This window comes from Nycticebus coucang, chromosome 4 (genome assembly GCF_027406575.1).
Source record: "Nycticebus coucang isolate mNycCou1 chromosome 4, mNycCou1.pri, whole genome shotgun sequence".
NCBI lineage: Eukaryota > Metazoa > Chordata > Mammalia > Primates > Lorisidae > Nycticebus > Nycticebus coucang.
Window position 1 is genome coordinate 25,629,821 of NC_069783.1, and position 23,874 is coordinate 25,653,694.

A 23,874-nucleotide genomic window follows, 5' to 3' on the forward strand; every position below is an offset into this window, starting at 1 on the left:
GCCTTCAAGAAGAGGGAGGAGGCTTTCCCTTAGTCCAGCAGAATCATCGGGGGCACCTGGACGGGGCGGGTGGGGTGGACAGAGACAAGCTCCAGTTGGGACCAAAAAGACAGAACGCTCCCAGAGATCTCGGGCGACAGGCTCCAGGGGGAGAACAGTGGAAGACTATCCCAGCGAGTGCCCGGCCAGCCAGGCACCGCCCACCCGGCCGCCCTGACCAATGGAAACCTGACGGCAGTGCGGCACCGCCCATCTGTTGGTCCGGACGCCGCGAGGGCGGGGCCCGCAGTTCGGTTGCGCCGCGGAGCGCAGCTGTGAGGGAGTCGCTGTGATCCGGAGCCCCGGAACCCGAGCTGGAGCTGAAGCGCAGGCTGCGGGGCGCGGAGTCGGGAGGTAAGCGCCCAGGAGACTGAGGTCCGTGGGGAGGGAAGGGCTCACGAGACGACGGAAAGATCGGCCTCCGAGGCCGGTGGGACCTGGCAGGCGGGTGCTGAAGGCGGCCCTGCTCACTCGGCAGACTGGGGCCCAGCCCGCCTGAGCCGAGGGACCGCTTCGGCCCCGCACTCTCTGCCCGGCCCTGCCCTCCCCAGCGTGGCGGTGGCGGCCCAGAATTCTGCGGGCGCGGGTCGGGAGGCCCTGGCGTTCGCTTGGAACTCCCGCTGCGAGAGGCGGGGCTCGGCGGGCGGGGGCGGGGGCGGGGGCGGCGGTCGCGGCCCGGCGGCCTGCGGAAGCGCGGTAGCCGGGCCGGGCCTGCTCGCGGGGCGGCGCGCCGACTGCGCGGGGGCGTGGCCTGCGCCCTGATGGCGCCGCGGGCCGGCCTTTGATGAGGTGGCCGCTGCTTGCTGCCCAGGCCGGGCCACACAGGCAGGCTGGGCGCCCGCGCGAGTCGCGCGGCTCCCATCCGGACGCCGGACAGGGCGACCTGTTGGAGTGAGAAATTCAAGGGCCTTCCACCTTCTCCGGGCTGGTTTTAGTTCCGACGGCCTTGCGGGTTTCAGAGGTCCCTGTGATCCGCTCAGGGTGAGGATCGCCTAGAGGCCTATGGCCTGCGAAATGTTGCGGAGGAGTTGACCTGCGTAGGGGTTGCAGTCCAGCAAATGAAGTCTTGGAGAAAAACTTTGTAGGACGACGCACTTTGCTCCAAAGTGAACATACTACGCTACTCAGCGTGGCTGGAGGCGGCGAGGAGATTCCCTTTGGGAGCGGAAATGGGCTTTTCCATATGTGATCTAAATTTCTTTTTTTTTTTTTTTTTGTAGAGACAGAGTCTCACTTTATGGCCCTCGGTAGAGTGCCGTGGCATCGCACAGCTCACAGCAACCTTCAACTCCTGGGCTTAAGCGATTCTCTTGCCTCAGCCTCCCGAGTAGCTGGGACTACAGGCGCCCGCCACAACGCCCAGCTATTTTTTGGTTGCAGTTCAGCCGGGGCCGGGTTTGAACCCGCCACCCTCGGTATATGGGGCCGGCGCCTTACCGACTGAGCCACAGGCGCCGCCCCTGTGATCCAAATTTCTAAACGACTCTGAGGCAGAACTTAATGTTGCAAAGGTTTCTTCAGTAGGAGGAGGGCTGGAGGATCTTGGGCCCTGCCTCATTTGCCTAGGCAGAAAAGATTGGGGAAGCAGGGCACAAGCGCATTCCAAGGGCATCTGTCTCTGTGACTGACGAAAGTTTGTATTCTCCTGTGATGCCTGACTGTGGAGTAGTTGTCTGTGCCCTGGGTCCAGAAGTTTTTTTAGAGCCCATTGGCTACAGCCTTCCTGTACTAGAATTCCACTGGTATTTCCTATTGTAGTCAAGCTGAGAGTTTTACTTAGCTATACAGATTCTAGACGCATTCAGTGAATATAGAAAGTAATTAATATGGATTTTCTTATCATTGTCTTAGCTACTTTTCAGGAGAAGAAAAAGGAAAAGGATCTCTCATTTTCTGGTAGCTTACTACAACATACCAGTAGTAGTCTTTCCAGTCATCTGAGTTAAGTTTCTAGAATAGGCAAGGACCTAGAAAATAACATGAAAGAGTATCTTACCAGTATGTAACATACTCTTTGCAGTGCCTTATTGCTCTTTGGTATTCACTAGAATGTCATTTAATAAAAATTTCCTGACTTGAGCTCAACAATGTATGCTAGGGGCAGAAATGGGTAATAATAGTATTACAGAGTTCTAAGGTTGGCATGTGTGTTTTTTTTTTTTTTGAGACAGAGTCTCACTTTGTTGCCCTTGGTAGAGTGCCTTAGTGTCATAGCTCACAGCAACCTCAGACTCTTGGGTTCAAGCGATTCTCTTGTCTCAGCCTCCTGAGTAGCTGGGGTTACAGGCGCTGGCCACAATGCATGACTATTTTTAGGGACAGGGTCTCTTTCTGGCTCAGGCTGGTTTCAAACCTGTGAGTTCAGGCAATCCACCACCCTCGGCCTCCCAGAGTGCTAGGATTACAGGTGTGAGCCACCACGCCTGGACTGTTTTTGAGACAGAGTCTCACTCTGTTGCCTCATGGCACTGCCAGCCTAGCTCACAGCAATCTTAAACTCCTGGGTTCAAGTGATCCTCCTGCCTCAGCCTCCCTAGTAGCTGGGACTACACGCACCCACAATGCCTGGATAAATTTTCTACTTTTAGTAGAGATGGGGTCTCACTGTTGCTCAGGCTAGTCTCTAGCTCCGGAGCTCAAGCAGTCCTCCTGCCTCGGCCTCCCAGAGTGCTAGGATTACAGGTGTGAGCTAACACACCTGGTCTCAAAAGATTGGTGTGGATTGGAGGCATCTGGCATTCTGAACTGAACTAGAGGAGCAAATTTACTTTCCAGGATATGACTTTTGTACTGAAGAGTACTCCCTTGAGCCTAGCACCCACAGGTTCCAACCCCTTCATAGCCTTTATTCTTAGAGGTACAGAATAACATTCATCGCTTGTCTTGTGACTTTTAACTTAATGACATTTAGCTTTGAAAATTCTTTTTCTTCAGTTAGCCATGCCTCTGAAGAAATGTTAATTGTATAATGCTTTTTCCTATAAAATCCCTAAGTGTATCTTGAGTTATCTGTACTTGAAGTTACTGAAATACCTATATCAGATCCAGTGCTCCAGAGAATAGAAACTTCATAGTCTTTGAACAATGTGAATGAAGTGAAAGCTGGAGGCTTAAAAGTCTTAGATTTGTGGTTCCTTGGGTGTGAGCATCTCATTTATTTTTTCACTATAGTATTTCAAGCACCTAGCTCAGGGCTTGGCCCACAATAAGCGCTTGAAACATTTGTTTAATGAGTGAATGAAAAAGATATGTTGTTAACCAATACCCATGTGCCATACTCACATCACAGAGAAGTGAGGTCATCAGGAATGAAGTCACTAACCACTGTCAGTCACTGCATCCCAGGGTACCCTCAAACATGGACTAGCAGGCTCATTCTGTGTATAGGAGGAATGGAGAGTGAATGTCCAGGTTAGTTCTAGCAGGATAAATCAGCTAAGGGTTTTAGCTGGATAAGTTGGCTGAGGGTCCAGCCTTAGGGCTAACTCAGTGGAACATTTTGGAGTCTGGAGTCACCTGTTCTGAAGACAACTCATGTAGTTTAATTCTTGAGCACAGTGCAAATGTGGGTACTTGGAGATTCAAAGGGAAGCCTATTGGATGAGCATTCGCCATCAAGGAATGGGACATCTGATTTTGTTGTTCATTTGGACCTTAATAAGTGGGGTTATGTTGCCATAAATTTTTTTTTGGAGACAGTGTCACTCTGTCACCCTGGGTAGAGTGCTGCAGCAACATCAAAGCTCACAGCAACTTTAGACTCTTGGCTCAAATGATCCTCTTGCCTCAGCCTTCCAAGTAGCTGGGATTACTGGTGCCTGCCATAACACCTGGCTAGTTTTTTCTAATTTTAGTAGAGATGGGAGTCTGACTGTTCCTCCGGGCCGTCTTAAACTCCTGAGCTCAAGCAATCCACCCCTCTCAGCCTCCTAAAGTGCTAGGATTACAGGTTTGAGCCACTGCCCCTGGCTTATATTGCCATAGATTTTATGTTTGTCACTCCTCAGTGGGTCATATTCAACTAAGATGGCTCCTATTCTTTAGACTAGAGTTAGGAGAGTATTAATGTTTTAGTATATAGTTAGGACAATCTGGTTTTAGATTTGAAGGAAACAAAAGGGGTATTACGTGTTTTATTTTCTTTTGAGTCCTCAGATGAGTTTCTTAGTATTATTAAATCTTTATAGATCTATCCTCACCCTCTCTGCCTTATCTCTCTGTTCTTGCACCAACCATTGCAGGCCTGAGTGTTCATTCCAGCATGTCGGAGGGGGAGTCCCAGACAGTACTCAGCAGTGGCTCAGACCCAAAGGTAGAATCCTCATCTTCTGCTCCTGGCCTAACATCGGTGTCACCTCCTGTCACCTCCACAACCTCAGCTGCTTCCCCTGAGGAAGAAGAAGAAAGTGAAGATGAGTCTGAGATTTTGGAAGAGTCACCCTGTGGGCGCTGGCAGAAGAGGCGAGAAGAGGTAAAGTGATGTTACTGTCACTCTTGGGAGAGTGAATTCTAAGAGGTAAAAACTGGAGGAGCAAAGTCTCACAAATTTCCAACATGTTGGGGGCTAGGAGAAGAGGAACATATAGAGTATTAAAATGGAGGGCTTGTGGGTAGTGCCTGTGGCTCAGTGAGTGGGGTGCTGGCCCCATATACTGAGGGTGGTGAATTCAAGCCCAAACCTGGCCAAACTGCAACAATAAAAAAAAAAAATGGAGGGCTTGTGAGGTAACTTTAATTCCCTTTCGTTTGACTTTCTTCTTAGGTGAATCAGCGGAATGTACCAGGTATTGATAGTGCATACCTTGCCATGGATACAGAGGAAGGTGTAGAGGTTGTATGGAATGAGGTACAGTTCTCTGAGCGCAAGAACTACAAGCTACAAGAGGTAGGTAATGGTGAAAGGAAGCTGATTACCAGGGGAGTATTTTAGGGTTAAAGTATTTCTGGGGAAATATAGAGACTAGTTTCTCAGGATTATTACAGTGATTTGTGAACTCTATTATTCCACTGTCCCTTTGCTCGCAGGAAAAGGTCCGTGCTGTGTTTGATAATTTGATTCAGTTGGAACATCTCAACATTGTTAAGTTTCACAAATATTGGGCTGACATTAAAGAGAACAAGGCTAGGGTAAGAATTTTTTCCTTTTTTTTCCTGAGATTACTACAAAGAAGCTAGTTACATTATTCTTTTCATACTTCAAAGATTAAAACAAGATGGTTTTGAAACAATTGAAATCAGCTGCTTTGGTGGTATGAGAGTAGGGCTTTGGCTACACCTGTGCTTTTTGTCTGGTGGTAGATAGGGCAGTAATCAGTGAACTTTTGCTTCCTTCTTAACATAACTTTTATTGTTCAGTAGTTTTCACTGTCCTATTTAGTCTAAGGAAGTGATGCTAAGAACAGAAGGAGAGGAACAAAAAGAACCTTCTAAATTTAACATACTATCTGGTGTCTTTAAGTTACAAGGTAAGGGATCATTTCTACTATAAGGCTTTTTAGTAAGTGCTTTTCCTCCCCAGGTCATTTTTATCACAGAATATATGTCATCTGGGAGTCTAAAGCAATTTCTGAAGAAGACCAAAAAGAACCATAAGACTATGAATGAAAAGGTATGGAGGGAGAGCAAAGTTCTAGGCTGGTTTGGGGGGTTTTAGAAGAGATTATGAGGCTGATCAGAAAGGGATGAAGGGAAATAGTGGGACAGTTAAGAGAGGGAATTACTACTGACTCTTGGACCAAATTCTACTCCAGGCATGGAAGCGCTGGTGTACACAAATCCTTTCTGCCCTAAGGTAAGTAGTATCTGGTTAGCTTCTTTCCTATATTTCCTGATTTAGTTCCTTCAGACAGATTTCAGGGCATGACTCTGCTGTTGTATTCTGCCTCTCCCCACTTTCTCGTAGTCATATATTATAAAAGATTGGGACTCCTGCCCAGGTCTTTTAAAGGCTTCATCCTAATGCCCTAACCATGACACTATCTCCTACCTCTTTCTCCTGGTGTTTATCCAGCTATTTAAATCATCAGGCATAATGAAGATTCAGTGTGTGGGGATTATCTTTATGGTGACCAGCAGGAGTCCTGGCCCTTGGTCCTCTTAACCCTTGGGTTCCCCTTGCCCTTAATTTCCCAGTGGCCCCTCTAACAGCCCAGTGCCCCCACAGCTACCTGCACTCCTGTGACCCCCCCATCATCCATGGGAACCTGACCTGTGACACCATCTTCATCCAGCACAACGGACTCATCAAGATTGGCTCTGGTGAGGGAGGGAGAGGTTCTGGGCAAGGGAGCCTCGGGAATTTGGGAACCGTGGGGGTAAGATGAATGAGGGAGAACACAGCAGAATTCTAAGTTATGGGTGATAGAGGAAAGGACCTTGCTAGGGGGTAATTAACAGGTAGTCAATTAACAGAGAGGGAGCAGAGTGAATAATCTTGTACCCTTTGAAGGGAAACGGGGGTCAATACAGAGACATTGATAGGAGGTTGGCAAAGAGCAAGAGATGGGTGTGAGGTCTGATTTGAGCCCTTGAGGCCAGACCTTGCCAGAGGAGGTTCCAGGCTGTGCCTGCTGTGAGTGCTTTCATTTGCTGTGTATTTGTGTGCAGTGTACAACATTTCTGTGTGCTATGTTTGTGTGTTGTTTGTGTGTCCATTTGTCTGGGGCTTGGCTGCTCCATCGCTCACAACTTTTCTCTGTTTTCCTCCCTCCCGCTTACGGGCTGCTCTGTTCCCAACAGTCTTTCATAGGATTTTTGCTAATGGTGAGAGCTCCCTCTGCCCCACTTGGGGCTCTGTTTGTGCTCCCTCTGCTCCCTTGGCGGCTGCCCAGTGCATGCAGTCGTGGGAGCAAGTCCTATTCCCCTATCTCTCCTGCCTAATTATGCCTGCTTAGCTTCTGCCCTGCCAGCCCTCCACCTGCTTGCCCCTTCATACCTGCTTGTTTCCTGTGGATTTTGCCCGGCTGGCCACTTAACCTTCTAGATTCATATTCCCCCCTCATCATCAAGTTGGTTCCCTAAGTCATACTGTGCTCCCAGATTCTCTGTGACTCGTAGTCATTGTTTATGATTCGAGTGAGTCCAGATTGGGCCTGGCCCTGGTTCCTCATTCAGCCCTGTGTCAGGCAGGTTAAGGAATAAGGGGTAGATAGAACAAGGTCTAAAAAGTTTTGAATTAAGTGGAATTGCTTCAAGGGTTTTGGTTCAGTTCTGAGGTGTGTTTGAGTTACCCTCAGCAAAGGTGGGTAAGAAGGAGGTTATCTCCTTGATCATATTTTTGTTTTGTTTTGTTTTTTTGGTTGCAGTTTTTGGCCGGGGCCGGGTTTGAACCCGCCACGTCCGGTATATGGGACGGATGCCCTACTCCTTGAGCCACAGGCGCCACCTCCTTGATCATATGTTAACGCTTCTTACCGTCTTTATCCAAGTTTCTGAGATCTCCAATTGTCACAGATAGGAAGGGCTGCTGTGTTTTTATGTTCCTTGCAGGGTGGATGAAAGAACTAAAACCAGATATTTCATGTGATTAGGGATTGGGGAAGATGAACAGGCCACAAATGAAAGTTTTTCCTTAGGTTGTGTTGTTCTTTGACCAGCCAAATGCCCCTGTGTATATGTTAATTTTGTGTGGCACCTTTGTTGCTACTGAGTCGGGGACCTTAAATAAGAAACAGTAGGGCTGAGAAAGGCGGAGGTAGGTGGTGTCCATGTGTAGTCTGTAGTTCAGGATGGGAAAGGGGATAAGGTTGTGCTTGCTGAGGGTTAAAAGGAGACTTCGGGAGAGAATTTGGCTTTTGGGGGCTTCTGTCTGGAGTGAGACTATGCTTTGTTGATGGTGGTCATATTGTGAGTATCTCCCCTACTCCCAGTGGCTCCTGACACTATCAACAATCATGTGAAGACTTGTCGGGAAGAGCAGAAGAATCTACACTTCTTTGCACCAGAGTATGGAGGTGAGGCTTCTGGTTTCTCTGCCCTGTCCTCATTTCCCCTGGTTGGGCACCTTATGACTTGAGGTACAGAAATAGTATAACTGAAATATTTGGTCCTTCTCTACTAGCATACAAAATGTTTTTCTCTTTTCCTTTCTCTTCCTTTGCTTTTCTGCTCTCCCCCTCCCACCCCCTTCCTCTCTGGCATTTATGCCAGGCCCAGCTCCTGATCCTCTAATTAACTAAAGCCTTCTCTATTTTTCTAGAAGTCACTAATGTGACAACAGCAGTGGACATCTACTCCTTTGGCATGTGTGCACTGGAGGTGAGGAGACCAGAAAGGAGAAGGGGAAAAGAGGCAAATTAGAAGATGGAAGAGGAAATAGAGGAGGGAGGACAAGTTAAGGTGCTAGTCTTGAGAGAGTGGTTATGGGAGCTCTGAGGTTCTTAGGTCTCTAATTCTCCTTTTTATTCCTCCTCACTGCAGATGGCAGTGCTGGAGATTCAGGGCAATGGAGAGTCCTCATACGTGCCACAGGAAGCCATCAGCAGTGCCATCCAACTTCTAGAAGACCCATTACAGAGGGTAAGGATCATCAGAATCACTCCTTCCTTAGCTGACTTTCAGATGTCTTCAGGCTTTTTCTTCCTTTCTACCTACTGGGAGTATGCTTTCTTCTAACAGCAAGGTGACAAAGCAGAAAAGACAAAACCTATAATCATTCCTCTGGAAGTGCCTACCATGATTTTGTATATATATAAACATAAATTAGGTTAAGATGGATAATATTGGAGTTAAAAGTTATGTGTTGGCTGGGCACAGTGGCTCATGCTTATTATCTCAGTATTTTGGGAGGCCAAGGTAGGAGGATTGTCTGAGGCCAGGAGTTGTGACTAACCTTGGTAATATTGAGACTTAATCTCTGTAAACAAATTTAGAAATTAGCTGGGCATGGTGGCACATGCCTGTAGTCTCAGCTACTCAGTGAGGCAGGAGTAGTGCTTGAGAGTAGAAGTTTGAGCTTACAGTGAGCTATGATCATGCCACTGCACTCCAGCCTGGCCGATGGAGCGAGACCCTGCCTTGAAAAAAATGTTGTGTTTTAAGAGTGAGAGGTAAACTAATTTGATGGTTACCTTAGGCAATTGCTATACACTCTAAAACAGCTATCTTTTATTATTTATTTATTTATTTATTTTTACCATCTTTTATTTATAAGAAATTAGTTTGGCTCGGCGCCCATAGCTCAGTGAGTAGGGTGCTGGCCACATACACTGAAGGTGGCGGGTTCGAGCCTGGCCCAGGCCTGCTAAACAACGACAATTGCAACCAAAAAATAGCTGGGCATTGTGTTGGGCGCCTGTAGGCCCAGCTACTCTGGAGGCTGAGGCAAGAGAATCGCTTAAGCCCAAGCATTTGAGGTTGCTGTGAGCTGTGACACCACAGTACTCTGCCGAGAGTGACATAGTGAAACTGTCTCAAAAAAAAGAAAAAATTAGTTTGAATTAAATCAGTTACTTGGGATTTTTTTTTTTTTTTTTTTTTGTAGAGACAGAGTGTCACTGTACCGCCCTCGGGTAGAGTGCTGTGGCGTCACACGGCTCACAGCAACCTCTAACTCTTGGGCTTACGCGATTCTCCTGCCTCAGCCTCCCGAGCAGCTGGGACTACAGGCGCCCGCCACAACGCCCGGCTATTTTTTTGTTGCAGTTTGGCTGGGGCTGGGTTTGAACCCGCCACCCTCGGCATATGGGGCCGGCGCCCTACTCACTGAGCCACAGGCGCCGCCCAGTTACTTGGGATTTTATATTTAAAGTAGAACTGTAAATTGACCGCCCAAGGGATTGTAACAAACTGGTCAATATAAGGAACTAGGCCTGCTGTACCGATATGTACATGTGGTGCATGTACAGTCTATGAAAATTAGGTTTCCTTCAGGAGGTGGTCATTGTAGGGACTAGGTCAGCTATAGAGGTTCTATTGTATGTAGTTAGGGAAGGTCCCCTGAAATAATATCAGCAGAATCAGTAGATAGACGATAGGTAGTGAGGCTAGAAAGGAAGGTCTACACAAGAATAGTTTGTAACTCTAATATTAGAGAAGTGTAATAGGGAATAGGAGAGAAAAGGAAGAGTAGTGGGAAGTCTTGAAGGAAATAATAGAGTGAGTTTCTAGTTCAACATTAGAGTGGGGTATTCAAGTGAAAAATTAGGTGTATGACCTTGTTGGCCTTTAAGACAAAGTAGGTAAGCAGGTTATTATCATGGGACCATAGGAGTTAGAAAAGGAGGCGAAATAGTTATAGGAAGCATGGGAAATCTGGTGAATTTAAGATTGTAGTGGGCAAAGGAAATTGCAATACTAGGCTTGGAAAATAAAAGAGATGTTGAATATTATTGATTGTAATCAGTTAAGTTCAGAAAAAAGAAGCTAAATTTGGTGAGGATTGGAGAAGAAAGTAGGCAGTGAGTAGACTAATAAAGCAGAGAGGTAGACTATAAGGAGGAAGATACAGGTAAGTATGAACATTAAAGAAAAAAAAGCTGTGGTTAAAAAGCAGAAAATTAAAACCAGAAAGATAGTGAATACTATCTTTCACATAGTACCTTATAGTTTTCCCCCTCAGCAAGTGCCAACAGTATGTGCAAATCCTTGTGCTAGGTAGAGTGAGAACTATGAAGGTGAATACAATGGGAGACTTTGCCAGATGCCTGTTCTACTTCCTTGTTCTCTTTTCTAGGAGTTTATTCAAAAGTGCCTGCAGTCTGAGCCAGCTCGCAGACCAACAGCCAGAGAACTTCTGTTCCACCCAGCACTGTTTGAAGTGCCCTCGCTGAAACTTCTTGCTGCCCACTGTATTGTGGGACACCAGCGTAAGTCTCCTTGGCCCTGCCAGGAATTTTCTTCCAGTCTGGGGAATCTTATAACTCTCAACAGCATGCTCTTTCCTCTTCTGCTTGCAAAGGGATTTTTTTACCTCTTTGCTTCTGTGCCTTCTATGACATTAACCTGACTATCCCTCCATGACATGCTACTCCATCATGCCTTCCAGACATGATCCCAGAAAATGCTCTGGAGGAGATCACCAAAAACATGGATACCAGTGCTGTTCTGGCTGAAATCCCTGCAGGACCAGGAAGAGAACCAGTTCAGACTTTGTGAGTAACTGAGAGGGCTTGAAAGGGACATATTGGTCACTATCACCCTGAGGCTGTGTATGCTGTCCTTTCTCTGGGAATGGTTAAATCTGCTATTTTGCTTGTTTCCTTCCTTCCATCTTCATTCTCTCTTTTTTTCTCTAGGTACTCGCAGTCACCAGCTCTGGAATTAGATAAATTCCTAGAAGATGTCAGGTAAGAGTGGAGTGAGAAGCAAGCTTTCTTTAGAAAGTAGGGGTGTCTGTCCTAAGGCATCATAGAGCCCATGTGACCTGTCTTCATCTCCTTCCAGGAATGGTATCTACCCTTTGACAGCCTTTGGGCTACCTCGGCCCCAGCAGCCACAACAGGAGGAGGTGACATCACCTGTTGTGCCCCCCTCTGTTAAGACTCCAACACCTGAACCAGCTGAAGTGGAGACCCGCAAGGTGGGGGCTATAGGGCTGTAGATGTCTCTGTATCCAATAGTGGAAGGGAGGAAGGACATCTCAAATAAGGCTTTGTTTTTTAGAGAAAAGAATGCATTTTCTGCTTTGTGGCAGCCATGTTCTGTGGGCTGGAAAGGCTTCCAGGTTATTGATCTGTAGTTCTAGTGACCCTGTGACCTCTCTCCCTAGGTGGTACTGATGCAGTGCAACATTGAGTCAGTGGAGGAGGGAGTCAAGCACCATGTAAGGATCAGGGCCAGGGCTGCATGGGGCTGGTTGGCCAGAAGGTGGGGAAAAGAAGAGCCTCATTTTATGAATGTCCTATTCTCCAGCTGACGCTTCTGCTGAAGCTGGAGGACAAACTGAACCGGCACCTGAGCTGTGATCTGATGCCAAGTGAGTCTCTCCTTTCCCTCAGTGGATGGAGAGTCTGAGTCTTAACTCTGAGGGACATGTTCAGGGAAGGGGAAGGTAACAAAGGCAGTAACACAGTGACTCACATAGAATGACTGTCAGCCCCTGAAATTGGTGGGAGTTGCTGGACTGGTGCTTCGCTTCCATAGTATACTTACTCCTCTCTCTGTCAGATGAGAACATCCCGGAGTTGGCAGCTGAGCTGGTGCAGCTGGGCTTCATTAGTGAGGTGAGGTTGCCGCCTTCATCTGCCCTGGCTGCCTCCATGCTGTGTCGTCTCAGCCCATCTCATTGAGCTCTTCTTCCCCAGGCTGATCAGAGCCGGCTGACTTCTCTGCTAGAGGAGACCCTGAACAAGTTCAATTTTGCCAGGAACAGTACCCTCAACTCAGCCGCTGTCACTGTCTCCTCTTAGAGCTCACTTGGGCCAGGCCCCTCTCTGAGCTGTGGCTGTTGCTGGACATGCTGCAGCCCTCCTGTCCTTTCCCCCCAGTCAGTATTACCCTGTGAAGCCCCTTCTCTCCTGTATTATTCAGGAGGGATTGGGGGCTCCCTGGTTCTGAGCATCATCCTCCCCTCCCCTTTCTCTTCCTCCCCTCTGCACTTTGTTTACTTGTTTTGCACAGAAGTGGGCCTGGGCCTTCTCAGCAGCCGCCTTCTAGTTGGGGGCTAGTAGCTGATCTGCCGGCTCCCGCCCAGCCTGTGTGGAAAGGAGGCCCACAAGCACTGGGGGAGCTGAATTCTACAATCCCGCTGGGCGGCCGGGGCGGGAGAGAAAGGTGGTGCTGCAGTGGTGGTCCTAGGGGGCCATTCGATTCGCCTCAGTTGCTGCTGTAATAAAAGTCTACTTTTTGCTAAAAGCGTCGTTTGCGTGTGTGTGTGTGCGCGCGCGCGCGCGCCGTCCCCGCTAGGGGGCGCGGGCTGGGCGCCTGCAGCGGGAGGAGGGTTGTCCAGGTAGCGCTGGGCGGGACGGCCGCGGGGCGGGGCCGGGCCCAGGTGGAGCTGCCCTGCGGCTGCGGCGCAGCGGGAAGCAATGAGGTGCCGCGGTCTCTGCGCATTCGGTAACTTCCGGGCCCTTCTTTCTTCCTTTGCGACCACCCTCAGGCCTTGATGCCCCTGGGGATGTCCCCTCCCCTGCTCCCCTCCTTGCTCATGCCTAACCCCACAACCCGTGCTTTGCAGACGCTGCGCAGGGGCCCCGGCGTCTGATGAGCGTGGGCCTCGCGCTGATCTTGGTGGGCCACGTGAACCTGCTTCTGGGGGCCGTGCTGCACGGCACCGTTCTGCGGCACGTGGCCAACCCCCGAGGCGCTGTCACACCGGAGTACACCACGGCCAATGTCATCTCTGTTGGCTCCGGGCTGCTGGTGAGCGGCAGAGTGGGGGTGGGGCCCAGGTTGCGGCGCACTTAGAGCCCAGCGGGCCAAAGGCTTTGTATCTTCAACAGAGCGTTTCCGTGGGCCTTGTGGCCCTCCTGGCATCCAGGAACCTTCTTCGCCCACCACTGGTGAGAGGGGACTTCCGGAGCTTAAAGGGAGGCGACCTTTAGTCAGGGAAATGGGGTCTGCCTGAGCTTGGTCAGTGGACCCGGAAGAGCTTCAAATAGAGAAACGGGTGTCTAGTCATTGGGAGCGTTAGCTGCTCAGACAGTCTTCTGTCTCTGCCAGCACTGGGCCCTACTGGCACTAGCTCTGGTGAACCTGCTCTTGTCTACTGCCTGCTCTTTGGGCCTTCTCCTTGCTGTGTCCCTCACTGTGGCCAACGGTGGCCGCCGTCTTATCGCTGACTGCCATCCAGGACTGCTGGATCCTTTGGTACCATTGGACCAGGGGCCTGGACACACTGACTGTTCCTTTGACCCCACAAGAATTTATGTAAGCATATACTCTTCCTTCTTCCCATCCACAAAGCCCTTTTGTTTCACCTATTTGCACACCCCTGCCCCACTCCCTTAGTCCCTGTCCTTCCTTGCTTTTCAGGAAACAGCCTTGGCTCTCTGGATCCCTTCTTTGCTCATGTCTGCAGGCGAGGCTGCTCTGTCTGGTTACTGTTGTGTGGCTGCACTCACCCTACGTGGAGTTGGGCCCTGCAGGAAGAAAGGGCTTCAGGGACAGGTAAGGAAGATGAACAGTAAGGGTTGATTCAACAACCCTTGGCTGTGTCAAAAGATGCTGATCTTTAGGGATGGGATGTCTAACTCCCTTCTTCTGCAGCTGGAGGAACTGCTAGAGCTTGAACCTCCTAAATGTAAAAAGCAGGAAAATGAGCAGCTACTAGATCAAAATCGAGAAATCCAAGTACAACAGAAAAGTTGGGTTTAAAACAGGTAATGGGTCAGGAGGGTGGTGGCCTGGGTAACAATGGGTACAGGGAAGTGCTCTTAAAACTGGGTCTAGGGGGCGGCGCCTGTGGCTCAGTGAGTAGGGCGCCGGCCCCATATACCGAGGGTGGCGGGTTCAAACCCAGCCCCGGCCAAACTGCAACAAAAAAATAGCCGGGCGCTGTGGCGGGCGCCTGTGGTCCCAGTTGCTTGGGAGGCTGAGGCAGGAGAATCGCGTAAGCCCAAGAGTTAGAGGTTGCTGTGAGCCGTGTGACGCCATGGCACTCTACCGAGGGCCGTACAGTGAGACTCTGTCTCTACAAAAAAAAAATAAAAATAAAAAAAAAACTGGGTCTAGGCCTGGGGCAGCACCTGTAGCTCAGTAGATAGGGCGCCAGCCCCAAATATACCAAGGGTGGCGGGTTCGAACCTGGCCCCAGCCAAACTGCAACAAAAAATAGCTAGGCGTTGTGGAGGACACCTATAGTCCCAGCTACTTGGGAGGCAGAGGCAAGAGAATTGCCTAAGCCCAGAAGATAGAGGTTGTTGTGAGCTGTGACACCACCGTATTCTACTGAGGGCGATAAAGTGAGACTCTGTCTCTTAAAAAAAAAAAAACAACAAAAAACAGGGTCTAGGTCTTCTATGCTGCTTCTCTTCTGACCCCAGATGGTTCTCCCTCTATCAAGCAGGTGCTGTTCCACAGTTTTGTCCACAAGGCTTTTCATGAAGCAAGGGGCCCTGACATTGGGATGATATAAACAACTGTAATAAAAGAAGTTTTCTTTTCTTCTCCTTGATTAAGATGTGTGATTATTTTGGGGTAGAAAAGGGCACTGTGCCGGTATTGGGGCTGACTCTGATCAGAGAACACAGTGGTCTCAATAACTTTATAAAACTTTATTGAGAGGTCTTCAATAAAGGGGCTGCTCCTAAGCTCCACCAGTTACTGAAAAGAAAAGCTGGTGCTGGGGAGTCCTCCACACCACTGACTGATGAATTTTAGCACATCCTGGCACACTGGACTGTGGGAAGTCTGTGACCAAATGGAAGGAATATGATAGGAACTCATTAGTGCTGAGAAAACATTCCTGATTCAAAGAAAACCAGAGGGACAGTGCCTGTGGATCAGTGGGTAGGGCGCCAGCCCCAATATACCAAGGGTGGTGGGTTCAGGCCCAGCCCCCGCCAAACTGCAACAAAAAAATATAGCCGGGCGTTATGGCGGGCGCCTGTAGTCCCAGCTACTCGGGAGGGTAAGGCAAGAGGATCGCCTAAGCCCAGAAGTTGCAGGTTGTTGTGAGCTGCTTGATGCTACGGCACTCTACCAAGGGCGATAAAGTGAGACTTTGTCTCTACAAAAAAGAAAGAAAAAGAAAACCAGGCTGGACATGGTGGCTCACACCTATAACCTAGCACTCTGGGAGGCTGAGGCAGGTGAATTGCCTGAGCTCAGGAGTTTGAAACCAGCCTGAGCAACAGCAAGACCCCATCTCTACTAGGAAAAAAAAAAAAATAGTGGGGTGTTGTGGGTCCTCTAGCCCCACCTACTTGGGAGGCTGGGACAAGAAAATTGCTTGAGGGCGGCGCCTGTGGCTCAGTCGGTAAGGTGCCGGCCCCATATACCGAGGGTGGCGGGTTCAAACCCGGCCCTGGCCAAAATGCAAAACAACCAGAAAATAGCCGGGCGTTGTGGCGGGCGCCTGTAGTCCCAGCTACTTGGGAGGCTGAGGCAAGAGAATCGCTTAAGCCCATGAGTTGGAGGTTACTGTGAGCTGTGTGAGGCCACGGCACTCTACTGAGGGCCATAAAGTGAGACTCTGTCTCTACAAAAAAAAAGAAAATTGCTTGAGCCCAAGAGGTTGAGGTTGCTGTGAGCTATGGGACCACAGCACTCTATCCAGAGCAACAGCATAAGGCTTTATCTCAGGCTCGGCACCTGTAGCACAGTGGTTACAGTGCCAGCCACATACACCAAGGGAACCCGGCACAGGCCAGCTCAACGACAATGACAAATGCAACAAAAAAAGCCGGGCGTTGTGAGCGCCTGTAATCTCAGCTACCTGGGAGGCTGAGGCAAGAGAATCACTTAAGCCCAAGAGTTTGAGCTTGCTGTGATGTCATAGCACTCTACCAAGGGCAACACAGTGAGACTCTGTCTCAAAAAAAAGAAAAAAAAAAACACACCCAAATCAGCTCCATGATAGTGTTACAGGGAGCAAGGTTTAGGGTCTTCAATGCCTTCTTAACAATCCCACCCACACTTCTAGTGGTCTTTTTCCAGTGCTGCTCTCTCTGTCCTCATTCTTCAAGTTCCCCTCTCTAACCTTGATGGCCATAAGGAATTTATTCCAGTTATCCTTGTTGGCAGCTTTCCCTGGCCGCTTAAATTCAATTTTGTTCCTCAAAATGGGGTATCCTGTGGGGGCAAGAAAAAAAGATGAACTAGGGTTTGAGGGAGATTGAGAAGGGAAAAATAAAGAGTAACTTGGAGTTAGAAAGTAGCATTTTCTTGTCTTTTGCACCCCTTACTGAACTGTAGTAATAAAAAGCTTAGGGATCCTACTTCTTCCTACCTACCACAGGATATGGTGTCTGCACCTGTAATGAGGCAGGGCAGGGCCCTGACTCCAGTGCTTGCTGCCACCAAGGAGGCCTCATAGGCACCACGTTCATCACGAGGCAGAACCTGCTCCAGCCGCTGGTCCATTGAGACTGTGAGCACCCAGTCTCGAACTTCTTCTCTCTGAGCTTCCTAGGAAGGACAGAGCAGCATTTCACACAGGGCAGGTGGGGGTAGCAAGGAGGAGATGTGCTAAGCCCTCATCCTATATACCAGCTTTCAGCCATAAATGATCCTCTTGGACTGGGGAGCCACAGCCTTATGTTTCTACTCTTCTTATGCTTGCACTGAAGGAACAGTGAGGGCTGAAGTCCTTCCAAAATGGCACTCACTAGTGAGGGCTTCTTTTCCAACCTCTTACCGGTACATGCTGCTTGGCTGGGAGTGGCACCTCAAAGGGAATGTCTGTATCCTGAAAATCAGAGTGATCAAGGGCATCCAGAGTCCCTTCTTCAATTGCCTGAAATACAGTGGATGACCTTGAGATAGGCACAGCTCATGACAGGCAAAACCTTCCAACTGCTGGACCCAGCTTCTCTACTCACATCAGTCAGATCCAAAAAGCGATTGAGGAAGATGAATGCCATGTTTTCCCAGCCAACTGCCTGTAGTACAGAAAAGTTGCAAATGGGAGAGACAAGCGGGGCTTGGATCTCTAATATGTAGAGAGGAAAATCCAGCAATATACAGGAGGCCTATATCCTCCATAACATCAGCCCCACACTCAGCTTTTCCCCACCTGAGCAGAAGGGATATTCCCTATATTCCAGTCTTTGATTTCCTCTCTTCAGCCCCACCCTTCCTTGTCCCAGCTTACTTTGGCAGCAATGCCTGCTTCATAGAAGGCCTTGTCTGCAGGTAGTAGCTGGGTGTGACGCAAGAGTGACACAGAAAGCTTGGCGGCCACAGTTTCCTGTGGATTAAAGCATTATGATCGTGGTATTAGAGTGACCGAGCTACTAGACCAATGATTCTGGAACTAAGGCAGCCACAGAACTACAAAACCAACAATCATTATTAAACTGCTCTGGATCTCAAGCCATTCTGGGTCTTAGTTTTTATCTGCACAAGAGTCCTGTGCCTAGATTCTTGCTAAGGTTCTTTCCACTTCTAGAATTCTATCATCCAAGAATATGAAATAAATATATAGTAAACAATCACAAAAAAGCCAAAGATATGTGTATAAGAGATGAATAAAGAAACTGTGGGATTTCAGTATTTAAACATAACGAGGCTGGAGCTGTATGGGCACAAAGCCATAAGAAGGTCAAAGCAGTATAAGAAGAAAACCATCTGAGCAAGGGTTACATATTTGAACAGAAGAGTAGCTAAAAGAGAACTGGGAGGTTCAAGAGCCCAAGACTGAGAATGCAGAACTTGAATGCATCTGGCTTCATGCATCTGCAGATGCATCTGTGTGACTGGGGGCTTCGCCACCCTTCTCATCTCACCAGCTGCTTGATGCTCTGGGCTGCGGAGCGAGTGGCATAGTAATGAGCTATCAGCAGCATTGTCTCAAACTCCTCATGGGCTGGAGAGTTTGCCTCACTGGACTTCACCAGGTTTTCACACTAGAGAAGGAAGACAGCATAGCCTGGCTCAGGACTCAGAGGAGTGCCATGGCCATAGCGTGAGTGGTCACTGAGGACCTTGGACAGAGGAAGGTAAAATACATCTGAAGACAAAGGTTAGGTGAAAGAAGAGACCAGGACAAAGAAAGGCAGAGTAGCCCTTTCACTCTGTTGTTGACCCAATTTCCTCACCAGGTTGAAGAGGACATCTCGAAGATCAGCCCAGCTATGATAGGCTTCAGCATTGTTGGTCCCGGGGGAGCTCACCATGTCAGCAAAGATCCTTTTGTAGATATTGAAGTTCTAGAGTAGAGGGGGGAAAGTATTTGAGGAAGATGTAACTAGAAGACAAAGTCAGTAGAAATGGGGCCAAAGGGAGGAGAAGCAGGCTATGAATGTAGGTGAGGAGGAGCTAGAGGACAGTGATGGAGAAAGTGTTGACTTTTTTTTTTTTTGGTTTTTGGCTGGGGCTAGGTTTGAACCCGCCACCCTCGGTATATGGGGCCGGTGCCTTACCAACTGAACCACAGGTGCCACCTGACAATTATTTATTAGCTAATCTTCTGCGAGGTGGGCAAGCGTACAAATGCGAATGCAGAATCACAATGTTAATGGGGCTAGTATCTCAGACAGCTGTGATTCGCAGGTAGGGCAGCAGGATTATTCTCTGGAAGAAGGCAATAAAGGCCCTAGTGCTGTGTGCAGGACTCACTGCTGAAGGACAGGTCCCAGTGTATTTGCTAAGAGGATGGGGGGCTCCTTGTGTGTTTCTTACAAAGGGAGAATCCTCCAGAAAGGATGTACATTTCTCAAGAGACTGAATGGGGGCTCTGGGCATGATGATGTTCTTTAAAGATACAATCTTTTGAGAAGATAGTTCCTAAGGGGAAAGGTGTTTCTAGAGGAGAAAGAAAGAATTTTCTTGTGGAATCATTCAGCCCAAAGAGAAGACTGGTACCTGTGGGTTAGCAGGGGCTCCATGTTGCACATACAGGGCCAGTGCCTGGGCAAAGCCACCCTCCCGGATCAGGTGAGTTGCATACAAAGCCACATACTTGTGCAGAATCTTGTAGTTCTGTCCGAGGGTAGGGGAAAAGCATGGGTAAGGTTGGGATCAGCAGGACCAAGCAGTGTGTACAGGGTGTTGACTTGAGGTTATGGATTTGTTTAGTAGGAGTCAGAGGGCATGTGCAAACCTCTGACCTCAAGTTTAGAGTATGGAAGGCTGAGCTCTCTGATGTCCATTAGGGATCTTTGGGGTTTGGGCTTTGTTGGAGGTAAGACAGGTGCAACTCTGAGGCAGGTGGGGGAATGAAGAAAAAAACGTAAAGAGCTGGGAGTGGAAAGAGCAGTACCTGCTTGGTAGCAGTTTCAATGCACTTGTCCCACTGGCCCTGCTCCACATACAGGTCCAAAGCGGCTACCACATCCACACCCACCAGCTGTGGGTCAATGGAAAAGACAGTTACAAGAGGCCAGAGATGACACGAGGGAGAGAAATGGAAGAGAATCTCTTGGGCCTCTCCTTGCATTCTACCGCGTGTTAACTCTAGAAGTCTCACCGAGTCCACTTTGCCCTGGTTCTTGAGGAATTCTTTATAATGCTGGTCCACATAGTCTTCATACCTGTTAGACGTACAGAAATCTCTGCCTTCACAGTCACATGATGTCATACCCTCCCCATAAGCACATTCTCTCAGTCTTCACAAAAGGAAGTAAAAGAGCATTTCCCAGTGAGAAGGGATCATGAGTTTACCGAGGATCTAACTCCTTGGCCACACGCTTGGCTTTGTTCCACTCCTCACCCTCAATGAAAGCATCGATTGCTTCCTTGACAAGGTCCAGGTTCAGATAAAGCTCTGCAGCCTGCATGATGGGAAATCAGAGTGGAGACCACCTTTCTCCTCGGCTCCCAGTCTTCCCTTTGTGAGCCTCCATTTCCCCAGAATTGCCTGCCCACCTCACACACCTTCCTGTGTATAGATGTCTCCATTACACCCACCTCTGTGGATTGACTTCTGTTCAGTCCCAGCACTCTACTTACTGCACTGTGCTTTCCAATTCCAATCAGCTGAGGTCCTACGGCCCGAACTACTTCCAGACTGCGTTGGGGAGGCAGAAACTTGATAGCAAGCTCAGCTGCCTTCATGGGTGAACAAAAGATGGGAATGGGTGAGACAAACACCACTAGGTGTTTTAAGCCTGACAAACACCACTAGGGGTTTTAAGCCTGACAAACACCACTAGGGGTTTTAAGCCTGACCCGTTTCATACATTTTCCCCTCTAAGACACCAACTTTCTTGTGCTCTCCTTCACCTTCTACACTCCTGGGGAAAGCCTGGCTCATTATCCATAATCCTTTAAAAGACCATCAGTGACCTATCTGTTCCTCTCAACAAATTTTAACTCCTCAGACACCTTCTTTGCTATGTTAGGTCACTGCATTTTGTTTTGCCACCTTTGACAAATTTGTCTCTCAAGTTCTTTGTCACAAATAGAATCTTGGTAGCATAGCATAGAAAAAGAATTTCTAAAATGAAAAGTCCAGCTAGGCGCCAATAACTGTGGTTATGGTACCAGTCACATACACCGAGGGTGGCAGGTTTGAACCTGGCCCAGGCCAGCTAGACAACAAAAAATAGCCGAGCACTGTGGCAGGCGCCTGTAGCCCCAGGTACTTGGGAGGCTGAGGCAAGAGAGTTGCTTAAGCCCAAGAGTTTGAGGCTGCTATGAGCTGTGACACCACAGCAGTCTACCAAGGGCGACGTAGTGAGACTCTGTCTCAAAAACAAAATAAATAAATAAAAAAAAATAAAAAGTCCAAGACATTCTACGACTATTTGGGCTTTTATGAGCCCAGCTTCTTCATCCACACACACTATATTTCAAAGACTTAGTACAAAAAAAGAATAAAAAATATCTCAGTAATATATATGAGTACATCAAGAAATGACAACATTTTAGACATACTGGGTTAAATAAAATACAATTATTTTCATCTGTTTCTTTTTCCTTTTTTATTTTATTTATTTATTTATTTTTTGAGACAGAACTTCAAGCTGTTGCCCTAGGTAGAGTGCCGTGGCATCACAGCTCACAGCAACCTCCAACTCCTGGGCTCAAGGGAGTCTCCTGCCTCCACCTTCCAAGTAGCTGGGACTACAGGCGCCCACCACAATGCCAGGCTATTTTTTGGTTGCAGCCATCATTGTTTGGCTGGATTCGAACCCACCACCTCAGGTGTATGTGGCTGGAGCCTTAGCCACTTGAGCCACAGGCGCAGAGCCAATTTTTTTTGAGACAGAGTCTCAAGCTGTCACCCTGGGTAAAGTGCTGTGGCATCATAGCTCACAGCAACCTCCAACTCAGGGGCTCAAACAATCCTCTTGCTTCAGCTTTTCTTTCTTTCTTTATTTTTATATATTTATTTATTTTTGAGGCAGAGGCTCACTTTGTCGCCCTTGGTAGAGTGCTGTGGTGTCACAGCTCATAGTGACTCAAATTCTTGGGCTTAAGCAATGCTCTTACCTCAGCCTCCCAAGTCCCTGACTATTTTTTGGTTGTAGTCATTGTTATCTGGTGGGCCCGGGCTGGATTCGAACCCACCAGCTCTGGTATATAGCTTTTCCATTTTTAGTAGAGATGGGTCTCACTTTTTGCTTAGGCTGGTCTCGAACTTGTGAGCTCAAGCAATCCACTTGCCTTGGCCTCCCAGAGTGCTAGGAATATAGGCATGAGCCACTGCACTCGGCCTTTTTCCTTTTTTTTTTTTTTTTTTTTGAGACAAGAGTCTCACTATGTTGCCCTCAGTAGAGTGCTGTGGCATTATCACTCACAGCAACCTCAGACTCTTGGGCTTAAGCAATCTCTTGCCTCAGCCTCCCAAGTAGCTGGGACTACAGGTGCCTGCCACGATGCCCAGTTATTTTTGTTGTTGTAGTTGTCATTGTTGTTCAGTAGGTCCAGGCGAGGTTTGAACCTGCCAGCCCTGGTGTATGTGACCAGCGTGCCCTAACCACTGAGCTTCGGACACCAAGCCTTCTTTTTTAGACAGTCTCACTTTATCACCCTTGGTAGAGTGCTGTGGCGTCATAGCTCACAGTAACCTCCAACTCCTGGGCTTAGGCAAGTCTCTTGCCTCAGCCTCCTGAGTAGCTGGGACTATAGGTGCCTGCCACAACACCCAGCTATTTTTTGTTTGCAGTTTGGCTGGGGCTGGGTTTTAATCCACCATCCTCGGTATATGGGGTCGGTGTCCTACCCACTGAACCACAGGCGCCCCCCCCAAATTAATTGCTCTTCTATCTGGACTTGTTTCTTTTTTGTTTGTTTGTTTGTAGAGACAGAGGCTCACTTTACCGCCCTCGGTAGAGTGCCCTGACGTCACAGGACTCACAGCAACCTCCAGCTCTTGGGCTTCCACGATTCTCCTGCCTCAGCCTCCTGAGCAGCCGGGATTACAGGCACCCGCCACAACGCCCGGCTATTTTTTTGTTGCAGTTCGGCAGGGGCTGGGTTTGAAACCGCCACCCTCGGTATATGGAGCTGGCACCCTACTCACTGCCAGCCCTACTCACTGAGCCACAAGCGCCACCCTTTTTTTTTTTTTTTTGAGACAGAGCCTTAAGCTGTCGCCCTGGGTAGAGTGCTGTGAAGTCACAGCTCACAGCAACCTCCAAATCCTAGACTTAGGTGATTCTCTTGCCTCACCCTCCCGAGTAGCTGGGACTATAGGCACCTGCCACAACACCAGGCTATTTTTTGGTTGCAGCTGTCATTGTTGTTTTGGCAGGCTGCGGCTGGATTTAAACCTGCTGGCTCAGGTCTATATGGCTAGCGCCTTAGTAGCTTGAGCTACAAGCGCCGAGCCCTTCTTTTTTTCTTTGAGACAGAGTCTCAAATTGTCGCCCTAGGTAGAGTACCATAGTGTCGAAGCTCACAGCAACCTCAAATTCTTGGGGCTTAAGCGATTCTCTTGCCTCAGCCTCCCAAGTAGCTGGGACTATAGGCACTGTAACAATGCCCAGCTATTTTTTTGTTGTAGTTGTCATTGTTTGGTAGGCCCGGGCTGGGTTCAAAACCGCCAGCCCTGGTGTATGTGGCTGGCGCCCTAGTCTTTGAGCAACAGGCACCGAGCCCCCTTTTTCCTTTTTTAAACAACAAGAAAATATATTTTAAAAAATCATGGTTACTAGAAAATTTAAATTCCATGTGTGGCTTGCATTATATTTTTAGTGGATAATAAGAGTCTAGATCAGCGGTTTTCAACGTGTGGGTTGTGACCCACAGGAACTGTATTAATGGGCTGTAGCATTAGGAAAGTTGAGAACCACTGGTCTAGACAGTTTTGATAACTTTTAACCCTTAAAATTCAGAAATTCTACAAAC

The 23,874-nt window shown here is 48.5% G+C and overlaps 3 protein-coding genes across 7 annotated transcripts in view; 2 read left to right on the forward strand and 1 right to left on the reverse strand.

The window, feature by feature from the left end:
* Positions 1 to 260: 260 nt before the first annotated feature.
* Positions 261 to 12,831, forward strand: NRBP1 (nuclear receptor binding protein 1). 2 transcript variants are annotated; one of them, XM_053588448.1, is made up of 18 exons: positions 261 to 393; positions 4,281 to 4,510; positions 4,802 to 4,924; positions 5,065 to 5,166; positions 5,558 to 5,647; positions 5,790 to 5,830; positions 6,203 to 6,297; positions 7,908 to 7,991; positions 8,237 to 8,295; positions 8,458 to 8,556; positions 10,712 to 10,844; positions 11,024 to 11,129; positions 11,274 to 11,324; positions 11,422 to 11,557; positions 11,747 to 11,800; positions 11,890 to 11,953; positions 12,145 to 12,200; positions 12,282 to 12,831. In XM_053588448.1, exons 2-18 carry the CDS (start codon positions 4,301 to 4,303, stop codon positions 12,384 to 12,386), a joined length of 1,608 nt encoding a protein of 535 aa, XP_053444423.1. In that variant the 5' UTR covers positions 261 to 393; positions 4,281 to 4,300; the 3' UTR covers positions 12,387 to 12,831. The 2 variants fall into 2 exon arrangements, with proteins under 2 accessions (XP_053444423.1, XP_053444424.1); XM_053588449.1 differs by lacking the exon at positions 261 to 393 and adding an exon at positions 883 to 1,020.
* A 32-nt stretch (positions 12,832 to 12,863) lies between these two features.
* On the forward strand, positions 12,864 to 15,084 carry KRTCAP3 (keratinocyte associated protein 3). 2 transcript variants are annotated; one of them, XM_053588458.1, is made up of 7 exons: positions 12,864 to 13,032; positions 13,154 to 13,338; positions 13,419 to 13,478; positions 13,639 to 13,845; positions 13,951 to 14,085; positions 14,185 to 14,297; positions 14,981 to 15,084. In XM_053588458.1, the coding sequence occupies exons 1-6, from the start codon at positions 13,005 to 13,007 to the stop codon at positions 14,290 to 14,292; spliced, it is 723 nt and encodes a 240-aa protein (XP_053444433.1). In that variant the 5' UTR covers positions 12,864 to 13,004; the 3' UTR covers positions 14,293 to 14,297; positions 14,981 to 15,084. The 2 variants fall into 2 exon arrangements, with proteins under 2 accessions (XP_053444433.1, XP_053444432.1); XM_053588457.1 differs by having other exon boundaries at positions 14,984 to 15,084.
* A 96-nt stretch (positions 15,085 to 15,180) lies between these two features.
* The window catches only part of IFT172 (intraflagellar transport 172), a 48,750-nt gene continuing 40,056 nt past the window's right edge, over positions 15,181 to 23,874 (reverse strand). The window contains exons 36-48 of one of the 3 annotated variants that reach the window (XR_008379561.1): positions 20,530 to 20,628; positions 20,242 to 20,351; positions 20,048 to 20,111; positions 19,841 to 19,927; positions 19,444 to 19,560; positions 18,678 to 18,788; positions 18,366 to 18,485; positions 17,732 to 17,827; positions 17,460 to 17,519; positions 17,276 to 17,374; positions 16,868 to 17,046; positions 16,619 to 16,710; positions 15,181 to 15,327 (exon numbers count right to left, since the gene is read on the reverse strand). Coding sequence is in view for 2 of the 3 variants with exons in the window: in XM_053588435.1 (XP_053444410.1) it covers positions 15,238 to 15,327; positions 16,619 to 16,710; positions 16,872 to 17,046; positions 17,276 to 17,374; positions 17,460 to 17,519; positions 17,732 to 17,827; positions 18,366 to 18,485; positions 18,678 to 18,788; positions 19,444 to 19,560; positions 19,841 to 19,927; positions 20,048 to 20,111; positions 20,242 to 20,351; positions 20,530 to 20,628 (1,320 nt within the window). In the remaining variant the exon portion in view is untranslated. The remainder of the gene's footprint in view (positions 15,328 to 16,618; positions 16,711 to 16,867; positions 17,047 to 17,275; positions 17,375 to 17,459; positions 17,520 to 17,731; positions 17,828 to 18,365; positions 18,486 to 18,677; positions 18,789 to 19,443; positions 19,561 to 19,840; positions 19,928 to 20,047; positions 20,112 to 20,241; positions 20,352 to 20,529; positions 20,629 to 23,874) is intronic. The other 2 variants (XM_053588435.1, XM_053588436.1) reach the window with 2 other exon arrangements.

Excerpts from the sequence above, each read along its gene's own strand:
- NRBP1 (XM_053588448.1), top strand. The coding sequence starts at position 4,301 with ATGTCGGAGGGGGAGTCCCAGACAGTACTCAGCAGTGGCTCAGACCCA. Across the intron at positions 11,558-11,746 it reads CTGAAGTGGAGACCCGCAAG|GTGGTACTGATGCAGTGCAA; the intron begins GTGGGGGCTATA and ends CTCTCTCCCTAG. Across the intron at positions 11,801-11,889 it reads AGGAGGGAGTCAAGCACCAT|CTGACGCTTCTGCTGAAGCT; the intron begins GTAAGGATCAGG and ends CCTATTCTCCAG.
- KRTCAP3 (XM_053588458.1), top strand. The coding sequence starts at position 13,005 with ATGAGGTGCCGCGGTCTCTGCGCATTCG. Across the intron at positions 13,339-13,418 it reads CTGTTGGCTCCGGGCTGCTG|AGCGTTTCCGTGGGCCTTGT; the intron begins GTGAGCGGCAGA and ends TATCTTCAACAG. Across the intron at positions 13,479-13,638 it reads ACCTTCTTCGCCCACCACTG|CACTGGGCCCTACTGGCACT; the intron begins GTGAGAGGGGAC and ends TGTCTCTGCCAG.